This window comes from Argiope bruennichi, chromosome 3, assembly GCF_947563725.1.
Source record: "Argiope bruennichi chromosome 3, qqArgBrue1.1, whole genome shotgun sequence".
Lineage (NCBI taxonomy): Eukaryota > Metazoa > Arthropoda > Arachnida > Araneae > Araneidae > Argiope > Argiope bruennichi.
In genome coordinates, this window is record NC_079153.1 from 114,254,117 (window position 1) to 114,266,135 (window position 12,019).

The 12,019-nt window shown below is 30.6% G+C and overlaps 1 protein-coding gene across 1 annotated transcript in view; it reads left to right on the forward strand.

Moving 5' to 3' along the window:
• LOC129963882 (glucose dehydrogenase [FAD, quinone]-like) overlaps positions 1 to 11,242 on the forward strand; it is a 41,351-nt gene extending 30,109 nt beyond the window's left edge. The window contains exons 6-11 of the mRNA XM_056078466.1: positions 524 to 694; positions 1,904 to 2,057; positions 4,050 to 4,213; positions 6,845 to 7,022; positions 8,611 to 8,833; positions 10,750 to 11,242. Of these exons, the coding sequence (XP_055934441.1) occupies positions 524 to 694; positions 1,904 to 2,057; positions 4,050 to 4,213; positions 6,845 to 7,022; positions 8,611 to 8,833; positions 10,750 to 10,900 (1,041 nt within the window). The 3' untranslated portion in view covers positions 10,901 to 11,242. The remainder of the gene's footprint in view (positions 1 to 523; positions 695 to 1,903; positions 2,058 to 4,049; positions 4,214 to 6,844; positions 7,023 to 8,610; positions 8,834 to 10,749) is intronic.
• Positions 11,243 to 12,019: the final 777 nt, after the last annotated feature.

Sequence of the window (12,019 nt, forward strand, 5' to 3'; positions counted from 1 at the left end):
GGAGTGAACATTTTAGCTCAACTTGTTGGTAGACCATCCAGTTCAATAGGAGAAGAAATGGTGCGAATGGTTGAAATTTTAATTTCTCTCTACCTGTTTTTACTTCTAAAGATAAGATTAATCATCACTTGCTGCTTTCCGTTATCATTTGGTTCGCTGTGAATATTGGTTTAGTTTATTTAGTTACTTAATACCCTTATGCTTAGCTTAATATTCATGATTTCCCTAAGATAGCCACCCTTTCCCTTTTCCCTTTTTAGCCACCAAATCACGATAGATATCGGAACCGTATTATGTTAATAGCCTTATATCTGTTCTACACATTGTAAATACGAAACCATCCTAATTATCAATTTCCATGAGATCATAATGCTATTAAAAACGCAGACTATAGGGTAATCTTACGTTCGTGGTACTATAACTTCACTTGATTATTCATCATGTAAATTATACAAATATGGAACCGAATTTATATAAAAACTATTTTTAAGTGTTTTTCAGAAATTATTTAATTTTTCCTTAGATTCTCTTCGATGCCCACAAGCGAGCTAAAGCTGTTCAATTCGACCGCTTGAAAAACACGCACATTGTGAGCGCTCGAAAAGAGATCATACTGTCCGCAGGAGCCATCAACACGCCTCAATTGCTTATGCTATCTGGAGTTGGACCCAGGCATCATTTACAACAGCTAGGGGTAAGAAAGATATTTTATTCCGGTAAACACACATCAACTTTGTTTTTCCGAAACCGTCGGAAAAGCAAGTCTGTTCGCAATAAATTTTGTGTAATAATGGACCCCGGGGTTATTTGGCAATCTGAGGACTATGCCAAGATGGTCAAGCTCCATTTTACATAACGTAACCATCTCGGCTATATATTTCGGTTGCTTGACTATAGAATGTTGGGGGTCGCTATAAAAAAATTCTTCGACCTGTATTCATATTTTTTTGTTTTGTTTTCAAGAAAATTAATTATTCTCAACCTTTGCAATTGCTTTAGATAACCTAGAACAATATGCTAAGATACATTAAATATTTATTTTAAATAAATGCAAGAAGTAACAGTAAACACACTTTATTCAATTTAGAAAATTCATTGTAAGATTGTACAAAATTTAACAAACTAATTCGATTTGTAAGGATTAAAAAGGATCCTTTAAGAAGTTCAGATAGCAGAAAAATTTACATCGTATAAATATGTCCGCTTTAGAATGTTTTTTTTTTATATCAGTTAATTAAATAAAATATCTTCGATATTTGCGATGTGTTTCAAATAAACTTTGTAGCATTTAATTCGATTTTTTTAAAATCTTATTTTTTTTCTTATGAAAGATACAAAGGAAGATTAGAACTATTTTATCACTTGTTTATAGATATCTACAATTCTGGTACCAAAACTTTATTAGCAGCTTCAATTCTGACAAAAAGAAAATTTGTATCTTTAATCAGCCTGCTAATAGTTTTAATTGTCTTTCCTGTGGCTCATTCCATGCGATTGTCCAGTATATTATTGGAAAAGGGAAACAAAAATAGTAAGCATATAACCAATCGAAATGAATGACTGATCGCATCTTCCATTGAGAGTGGGAAAAAAAATATAAATGGTATTTGAAATTGCTCCACAGATCCACAATTGGATGATTGATTTCTAATTAGGAAAAATAACAAAAGTGAACCAACGGTCAGTTAAAAAGATTACAGGATGTTTTCCCCCCATTACTTCAAAAACACAGAATTATCTCTTTTCATTGTCAAAATATTAATCATTTGAGATTTTGTTTATTTTTAATTCAAAGTTTAATGTGCATGGTTCGCACTTCGGCTATTATTTTTAAACATGTATATTCTTAGCTAATATCCACTGAGCTAATACTCACTTATATTCTTTTAAAATATTTTTGCAGATTCCTGTTGTTGCAGATTTACCAGTTGGTTACAATTTACAGGACCATATTTATCCCGGAGGTATACATATCCTAATCAACTCTCCCGTTTCTATCCTTCAACCTAGGATTATTAATTTGAAAGATATCAATAATTTCATCTTGTTTGGAAGAGGTACGGGGTAGATTTTTTTTTTATTTCAAAGTCTTAAAGCATCGTAATTTAATCATAAGACGATAGTAATAAATTAAATAAGCATTTCTTTGATTGTTAGAATATTTTGATTTTCCAACTCTTAAAATTAAAACATTGGTTGCCATAGAATTTTATATAAATTGTTTGAAAAATAACTATTTACTTTCAGGCTTTTATTCTGCAAAATTATATAAACATAATTAGTATTTTAATGCATCTTTTAACAATGTTTAATGTCACCAGTGTCACCACGGTTGTCACCAGTGCCGTCACACAATTGAGCATATATTATTTCTTTCAAATAATGTTTTCTGATCAAATAGCAACAATATGCAAAAGAGTCATGTTGGTCAGTTTGTACAATGTAATCGGCAACTCTAAATGGCAGCTCAAAGATCAGTTTAATTCGCCGGCAACCTATGATCCTCGGGTGTTACTGAAATAAAGAGATGTCAGGTCCCTGGCGACCCCTTCACTTCTTGGCGATTAATTTGTTGAAACTGAGACTTTTGCAAAATTTTCTAGAAATAAACCATTGCCTATTTAAGGTGCAGAGAAATACTATTTATTAGAGCAAATTTCAATACAAATGGGAGATTTCTGACTACGAAACATTTAACTGGAAATGACATAAGACGAATGAAATCTCAGATTTTTAAAAAGAAAAAATCTCTGATTTTTATAAAAGTCAAATTTGGATACGCTGAAAGAAGTGTTTCCATTTTCCCTTATGGATACAGATTGAATTAAATTTCGAAATACAAACAATAATACCCGTTACAGTATAGCAATACTCTTATTTATGTGAGCTGCTAATTACATGGTGTATGCTTCAAGTTTCTACGATTTTAAATACAATGCGTTTGTTAAATCATCGACTTATTGTTCTGTCTCCTTTATTTTAATCTTATTTCAATTTTATATTTCAACAGGTTAAGGATTTATTTTAGATTAATATTTTTAGCAACTTTGTGAAAATGCACTTTTTAAGTGTATTTAATTATTATGGATCCTGATTCTCTAGCATCCACATTCGTGAACAAAATTATTTAAATAGAAAATTGGAATTCATAAGCATTTGTAATGGAAAAAAAGGAAAGCAGTGAAACTCAGAGGAATATTACCGATTATACTTGGCAAAGTTTTGATACTATTTTCTTATGTTTTGCTAATTTAATTTAGCAACTAGACTAAAAAGATTTCTTTAACTGATCTACTTATTGTCCCTTAAGCCCAACAACCCTAGGCGGTTGCCTAATACCACCATGCAAAATTCATGAATAAATATATTGAAATTAAGCAGAATATGTTCCTTTTTGAAATATGAGCCAGTAACAACGCCAGGAACTGATAAAATTGCTGGAATGGATCAAATGAACTGAAATATTGTTATAAGATTTTATTTGACAGATTTGGAACCGTAGGAATATTAGGAATTTTCAGAGTAGTTCTAGTATATTGTTTTAGAATTTTTTTTCACCTAATTTCGGAACAAATTGTTAGCAAGTGTAAAAAATCGGGCTTTTTTTAAAATCAAAAATCAAATAATACATTGAAGCCATTTTGTACATTCTTTCCTTATTTTTATGGCAAATAAGCTCAGCTAAAATATTCTTTATTTCTATTTAACAAATGTAAATGTAGTACAACTTTAATGAATTTACATCCAAAAGTAGTTCCTTTTATCAAGATCATAAGATTTATATTTATAAAGCGTATGTGTTTAATGTATTTCCAACAGTTCATTATATTCAGATAATTAAAACTATCATAAATTCATACTATTTCAGCTAGTATCTTATTTTTAAAATGCAAGACTTCTGCTAAAATAAAGAATCCGAAAGGTATAGGGTTGACTCATGAGATATCAGGTCGATATTGTAAATAATTTCCCTAATTTTTAAATATTATCAAGGATTGTCATTTTTTAACGCATAGGATAGTTTTTTTAAGCGAAATTTTGTCATCTAGGACCCTTTACAACTCTCGGAGGAGTAGAAACTTTGGGCTTCATCCACACCAAATATGCGAATGCTTCCGAAGATTGGCCCGACGTCGAAATCCACTTTGTGTCCGGCAGTCCTGTTTCGGATGGAGGACAAACTTTTCAGAGGGTGATGGGTGTTTCCCAAGAGGCAAGTCTGTTTTCTCCTATTTTCTGTCCATAATCGAATAAGAGTAAAGTTATTATATATGAAGATTAATGTTATTGTTATAGAATTTCCAAAATTGGATTAAATGTTTATACCACTGAATATCTCATTTTATTCATTAAAATTTCCAATTATAGTTATAAATTGGTAAATCGTGACGAAAATCCTTTTTCTGTGAATGTTAAATAATATTCGTGTTATCGGAATACATGAAATGTCCGTATTCTACAGAATATCTAGTATTTTGTAGAATGCCAGAAGTATGAAATGTGAGAATTAGTAATGTTACGAATCCTTGATGCGGCTTCCCAGCATAGTGGGTTCCATCGGAGATCCCAGAGCTTGGCGAAGAATTTGGCGACTTTGGCGCCAAAATAGATTATACCCGAAACATCGAGAATTTTCCCGATCCGTCCAGTAGGAACCGAGTTACGCCTCGAACGTTCCTGATTGGTTGAGAGGCTTCTAGCCTCGCCTCCTGAGACCTATAAAAAGAAGCATCCGCAGCTGCCGAGCAGTCGTGACCCAGCAGTGGTGAACCAGGGAGTAGTCGAAGAGTTGTCGAAAGCGACGGTGAAGAACTCGTCTTCCAGGGACTAGCGACGGAGTAGAGCTGCTGTGTATACTGTTGTATGCTGCACGTCTTGGCTGAAGATAATCGTCTTCTGTGCTGTATATAGTTGTCGTCTTTGTGCTGTCTTGTGTGTGTTCTCCACACCATATAACTCCCACTATCCAAACGAACCCCGGAAATTCCGTAACAGTAACTTTAGAGAGAGAATTGGAAGCTTTTTATAAGCATTCAATGAAAACAAGTTAGGAGGCAATTACTTAAAAGGCGTTTATTCCTCAAGAACACAAATTATTTTGAAAAAATGGATGTCATTAAAATTTTTTATTTAAAATGCATAAAGAAAAAATAAAGGTTTCAAAATTTGTTATTCTTATCAAAGAAAAAAAATTCTATATAAAACTTAAATTAACCAACTTGTTAAATGATAGACATTAATATGAATTACATTTTGAATTTTGAGTCTTTACATTTTGGCACTTTACTTTAGCATACACTTGACAAATCCTATGCCTAATTGGATTGAGCAACTGCAACTAACTAGAGTAGAATTTCGTAATCAGAAATATCTTCAATTCTAAGCAAATGCTTAGAGAAAAAACTGAATTGTAGTCCCATTTTTAGTTTTAAAATTCCTTCAGAAGTTTCATCGGTAGAAACCGTCCTCTTCCATATCATTTCCATTTTTCCCTTTTTGTTTTTCAAGTTTGATATTAGAATTTTATCTTCGATCACATTTTCAATTTTGAAACAGAGTGCGTGAAATATTAATCTCAACGAGGCCACAGAAGCCATGGATTTTTGACAACATTTTGTTTATGCATATGCATCAATGGATGGTTTCCTTTAAACATTCATAGCAGGTAGCATCAACGGGAAATCTCTTCTATAAGTTAATATCAACAGATATTAGATTGTGCGCATTCTCTTAGGGTTTTTGAGGTGAAAATATTAGATGAGTCTGTCAAATGCCTTAAGTGTATCCTGCATTCTATGAGATACGTGATTGTGCTGTACGTCCTCATAAGTCATCCAATACCATTTTTGGTTTGGAAAGGATTTGAAATATTAAGACAGATTTCAAACCACTGGTGATGTCATCATCAAACTGGATTAATCCACCATTGATTACAATCTTTTGTTGTTTTGAAATTGCTCTTTTTCTTGCATCAGGGAAAGATTCATGAGAAAGATTTCATGTGTTATCAGTTTGTTATTTGGTCTTCTGTAGAATAACAAGAATATGGTTGAAGTGCAAGTCCTCTCTCGTATATTCCTAAATATTTTCATCATTCTATAAAATGCTTAAGATTCAATAGAACGGCGGGTTTTTTATACATTGCCCAAAAGGCCGTTTTAGGTCATATCCTCTTACCTCTTTCCTTTCTGACTAGTTAAGACGGTGTTTGAAATGTGGGTAAATGATATTGCCGATTATACATATAAAATGTTTTATCGGATATTAATGATTAGATACTTAGCACTGAAATGATATGGAAGCAGCTTCCTCAAATGGAAGGGTAACACTCGAAGGATGAAATTCTGTAAATATGGATGTAAATATGTCAAAATTTCTCATTTTTTCCTCAATTTTTCTCTTTTTACGAAACATTGAGACAATTGGTGAAAACTCTTCATTCAGTCTCATAGATGGCGCTCTTTATAGTTTGTTAAAAATGCCTCACTTAATAAATTGTAATTATGTGAACATTTTAAATGTAAAATTGAATTATAAAACTTATTCGCATTTTCTTCATTTATTGTGATTTATTTATCAAATCTGCATATATCAACTGACCTGCTGCATTAGATTAACTTCAACACTAATATCAAATCTAAAATTCTTTTGATGTTCTACTATAATTTATTTATTATATGCTTAAAATAATACTTCCACAATTATCTGAAGTAAATCTTCAGTGTGTGTAATATATATATATATATATATATATAAATATAATATGATAAATCAGATTAACATTTTAAAGTTTCTTTTCAACTTTAGGATTAAACTTTTTTCTAAAAATGATTGTTTTTTATAGTTATGGGAGAGTTTCTATAAACCCTATGTCTTCAGGGATACATTCTCTATGAATCCTGTTCTCCTCAGACCTAAGAGCAAGGGATTCATCAAATTGAGATCCACTGATCCATACGATCCACCTATTATCGATCCCAAGTATTTAACTCATCCACAAGATATTCTTACTATGGTAGATTGTAAGTATACAATGAAATTCTGTGTGTTTGAGTTTTTGGATTTTTAAAATTGAAGCATTATTTGAAAAAAAAAATACATATCCTTTTTTTTTTCTTGCTAAACTTAATGCTGCATTGCAAAATGTACTAAAATATTATAATTATTAGTTTATTAAAGACAAATCAAGGAGAATTTATATTTGTTATCATATGAAATTATGGTCACAGTTACAATTTTTTCTATAAATTCTAAACTTGTATTGTATTGCGAATAATGTACAATATCATTTGAATCTTCATTTTCATTTAACAGAAGAACTTTAATTATATTGATACCATTTTATTTTATTTTTGAAACTTAATCTAATAAAACATCTTTAAAAAATTGTTTGGATGTACTTCTGTAAATTCAAGATAAAAAAGTACATGAAAGGTTATATAGCAAACTGCCAGATCAGTAACAGTTAATGAAAGCTTTTTATATCTCTAAATGAAAAATTAGAAGTAGTTAAAAATAAACAAAAACTGACCGTATTTCGAATCGGATAATTGTAATAAGTTGCAGAAAAATTGCATTTGAAGTGCTCCGAATTTAGAAATAGAGATTCTTAGAATTCAACATAGTGTTTTCTCAAATATCTAAACATTTAGGAAATTCTGCATGTTTTCGTTGTTAAATATATATCGTACACACTTTGCAGAAAAAATGCATTTTCTTATATCTAGATTTTAATCCCTGTAGCCTAAGCCAGTTTGTTAGCAAAACGTTGTCCTATAAGACGCCGAAAAAAAAAATCCGATCTTAAGTCATCAATCAACTGTGCCCATTTTTTCACCATTTCATTGACTAGTTTGGATGGGCATTTTTAATTCAATAAGCATTTAAAATATTGAATACATATATAATGTCTCACGCTTATTGTCCGTTTACTCTTTCATGGCACCTCCGAAAAGCCTCATCGTCACTAGAAAGTCTCCGGTACAAAAGAGTCCTTAATAATTCATCTTCCAAAAAAAAAAAGAATCATAAACATGATTAGATTCCTAATTGATCATGGAGAACTGCTTCATTTAGATTAATCCTATTCATTTCTTAGGAAACCATTCAATTCACCTCGAATTTTATTTATAATTTATTCTTTAACCTCCCTCAAGTTACTTATATTTATAATTCCTGTATATTTTCACTCATACAGTACATTATAATGCTCATTCATCCAGTTTTTTGTACTCAAGATATTTTTCATTCTAGTTTTTATAATTTCTTGTTATCTTGTTTATGGTTCTTGTCATTTGTTTGTTTATTTCATTGTGATTGTTGTGTAATTTTTTTAAATAAAGTCTACCTACATCTATATCAAACCGGAAAGGGGCCACATGAGCTCTAGAAACGGAGGTGTGGTGTGGTGTTAAATGGTTAATGAAATCTAAAAAAAAAGAAAAATTGTAATTTTCCGATAATGTATTACTTTTTTAAACTGTTGTTGATTAATAGTTTGCCATAGATTTAAAAAAAATGTCCCTTACGCAAAAACCACCCTAACTGTTTATATTTTTAAAAGTTTTTATGTTAGAAAAATATATCTGCCACTTTTTAATTTTTTTCCAGCTATGAAGATTTGTCTGTCTGCTGTCGATACTCCAGCCATTCAGAAGGTGGGTGGAAAACTGTTCGAATCGCCTTTACCCGGCTGCGACCAGTTTCCACGACATACTGACGCTTTTCTTGAATGTCTGGCCAGAACATACACAGCAACCCTATATCATCCTGTAGGAACCTGCAAGATGGGTCACCCGCTGGATCCTACCACTGTAGTAGATCCTCAATTAAGGTATGTAATATTACCAGGCTTGCAAAAATTGACTCTCTAAGACATTCAAAATGCCTTTCTGAGAAATAGATTTCATACCTTTTCGGAACATATGAAGTCGCTGTTTAAATGTTCTCGAATTTTAACAGAATATATCTGAAATTTTGAAACAACATTGCATATTCTTTTTAAAAAGGAAAACTGCATATTTCTTTTTTTAATTATAAATATTATGAGGTATTTTTTTTTAATTTTGAAGATAAATACAAAGCGTGAAATTCTGAAGAGAATTGGGAAATGGACAGCTACCAATATAGGAAATCTACTATATAGTAACAATGTCTTCAATGTTTTAGACCCAGGTTGAAAAATTGCCAAAAATATCCATAAGATTAATAGATATACTCGGTTTACTTGTGTAATAAAAAAAATATAAACCATTGGCGAAAAGAACATGGCATGGATATTAGGTTTCAAACAATATACACGACGGACCAATGAGATAAAAAATAAAGAGCTCGTATATGAAACTTTTTTTAAAAGAAAATGTACTAGAATATTATTAACATAATTTATATAACTCACAGATAACAAATTTCAACCAAAATTATGGCGTATTAATATACATAATTTTTTTGATAATATCGATTAAATACGATCACTATAAGATGTTTTCGTTTTAATAATTCTTAATTCCATTTTTTAGCAGCATAGTCTTTGTTTTTGATAGAACATTTCGTGAAAAATAAATATATTACTTCCTTTTTTTCTTTTTAGATAAGAGAATTTTACATAGTAAAGTAATTTTTAAAATTTGTATTTCTTTCAGCTAAAACATCTTCATTGACAGACAACATATTCCTAACTATTTTAGAGCTAAATTTAATGTCTTTTTGGAGTGTAAGATTCTTTTTTTTTTTATCTGGTGTCATTGCTGTAATAATTAAACTGGGGTATTCTAGGTGTCTTTTCATCAAAGGTGCTTTTGCAACCTCTTTTGTACACTTTTTCTCGGCAACTTTCCTACTTTCAAACCGTATTACAAACCGTATCGAATGTAGGGATATTGTATCTAATTTTACAAAAAACTTACTAGGAAAGTGCATTAATTCGAAAAAAATGTAGGGATATTGTCACGTAGGTACTTTAGTGTGGAACGTAATGACACACACAAGAAGTAGAGCTAAACCAATTTATTAACTCAGCTCTGAACTGAGAACACAGTGACTAAAAAATCTTCTGCTTTTATACTAGCAGGGAAGGTTCCAGAATACTTTACTGGAGGCAGTAAAAAAAGTTCAGAACACTTATCTGGTAAACTAAAGAAATGTCCAGAATCTAATGGAACATGAAATAAAGGAAAACATAAAATCAAGGGAATAAATATTTACACAAACTGTGAATCGCATTGTCTCTAGCGGGATTCGAACTTATGATCTCTTGATTATGAGACCAGTGCTATGACCATTCGGCCATGGAGAGTCGACTGCCTCTTTGAATTGCGGCAATATTAATACCTTAACAAGTTATCTATTTAGATAATTTACTGCTAGAAATATCAGGTTTTCAAAATAGCATTCTTTGTTCTATAATATAGATAAAATATTAAAATGCATTTTTCACGATATTGCACACCATATCAAGTATACGGCATGAACCAGATACGTAGTACGATATCATACATCTTAATAGGGGTAGGCTACTTGGAACTGCTGACAATGTCTTGATAATAAGAAAAAATATTTTACAATACATTCCTGAAAGATTAAAGTATAAAAAAATGATTTAACGAATAAAGAAAATATGTGAACAAATGCAGAATATTTTCGCAGTTTCATTCCCAGACGTTTCCTATCTTAATATTTCTAAGTAATAATTAACTACTTTCATCGTTATAACTGCAACTGTTTGTTAAAGGAAGGTTTCTCTATTTATAGGGTAAAAGGTGTACATGGATTAAGAGTCGCCGATGCATCTATTATGCCAGAAATCGTGTCTGGAAACACGAACGCACCCTGTATAATGATTGGCGAGAAAGCAGCGGACCTCATACGCGGAAAGAGGACAATTTTAAGAAAGAAAACATGATTTTCCATGCTCAAAATACAAAATCCAAGTCAGTGCAGAACAGACCAAAGTTTTAAATGTGGCTTGAACCTGGTTGGCCGATGAGGAATAAGCCTCATACCCAGAGTTCTTTTCCTGTTTTAGAAGTCTGTTTAGAAACAAATTCCATTCGTACTGCAGATCTGCGCTAAGGATGCAAATCATCCTTGATTCATGTCATATATCCCATTTGATTCATGTTTGCGAAGTATTTATTATAACCTCTTTAAATGTTTAAATTATTTTGTTGTCTCGTGTAAATATGTATGGTTTATTTTTGTACAAATTTGCATTTTTTTTAAATTTTGGAGCCTTTTAAATAAATTGTTTAAGTACTTATAAGTGCTTTTGATTTTTGTCAAACTCTGTAAATATGGGAATAATCAGAATATTTTGTTTTTCTCTTAAACAATTTTTAAGATTTCTGAAAGTTCTTTCAATCAGTTATTTTCATTAATGCTTCAATCTTTAATGAAATATATATAGACAACAATGTTTCTTGATTGGTACAAATGTTATAAATGATTAATATAATTTTAGTACAAATTGATTAATTGGTACAGATGTTGATTAATTGGTACAAATGTTATAAATGATTAATATAATTTTGGTACAAATTGATTAATTGGTACAGATGTTGATTAATTGGTACAAATGTTATAAATGATTAATATAATTTTGGTACAAATTGATTAATTGGTACAGATGCTGATTAATTGGTACAAATGTTATAAATGATTAATATAATTTTGGTACAAATTGATTAATTGGTACAGATGCTGATTAATTGGTACAAATGTTATAAATGATTAATATAATTTTGGTACAAATTGATTAATTGGTACAGATGTTGATTAATTGGTACAAATGTTATAAATGATTAATATAATTTTGGTACAAATTGATTAATTGGTACAGATGTTGATTAATTGGTACAGATGTTATAAATGATTAATATAATTTTAGTACAAATTGATTAATTGGTACAAATGTTATAATGATGCAATATATGGTATGGTCATAATTTCAATATTTTTTCTCTGTTAGCAGAAACTTCTCAACATTGTTACGATTTCTTCACAATTTTGGGCGGCATTCAGA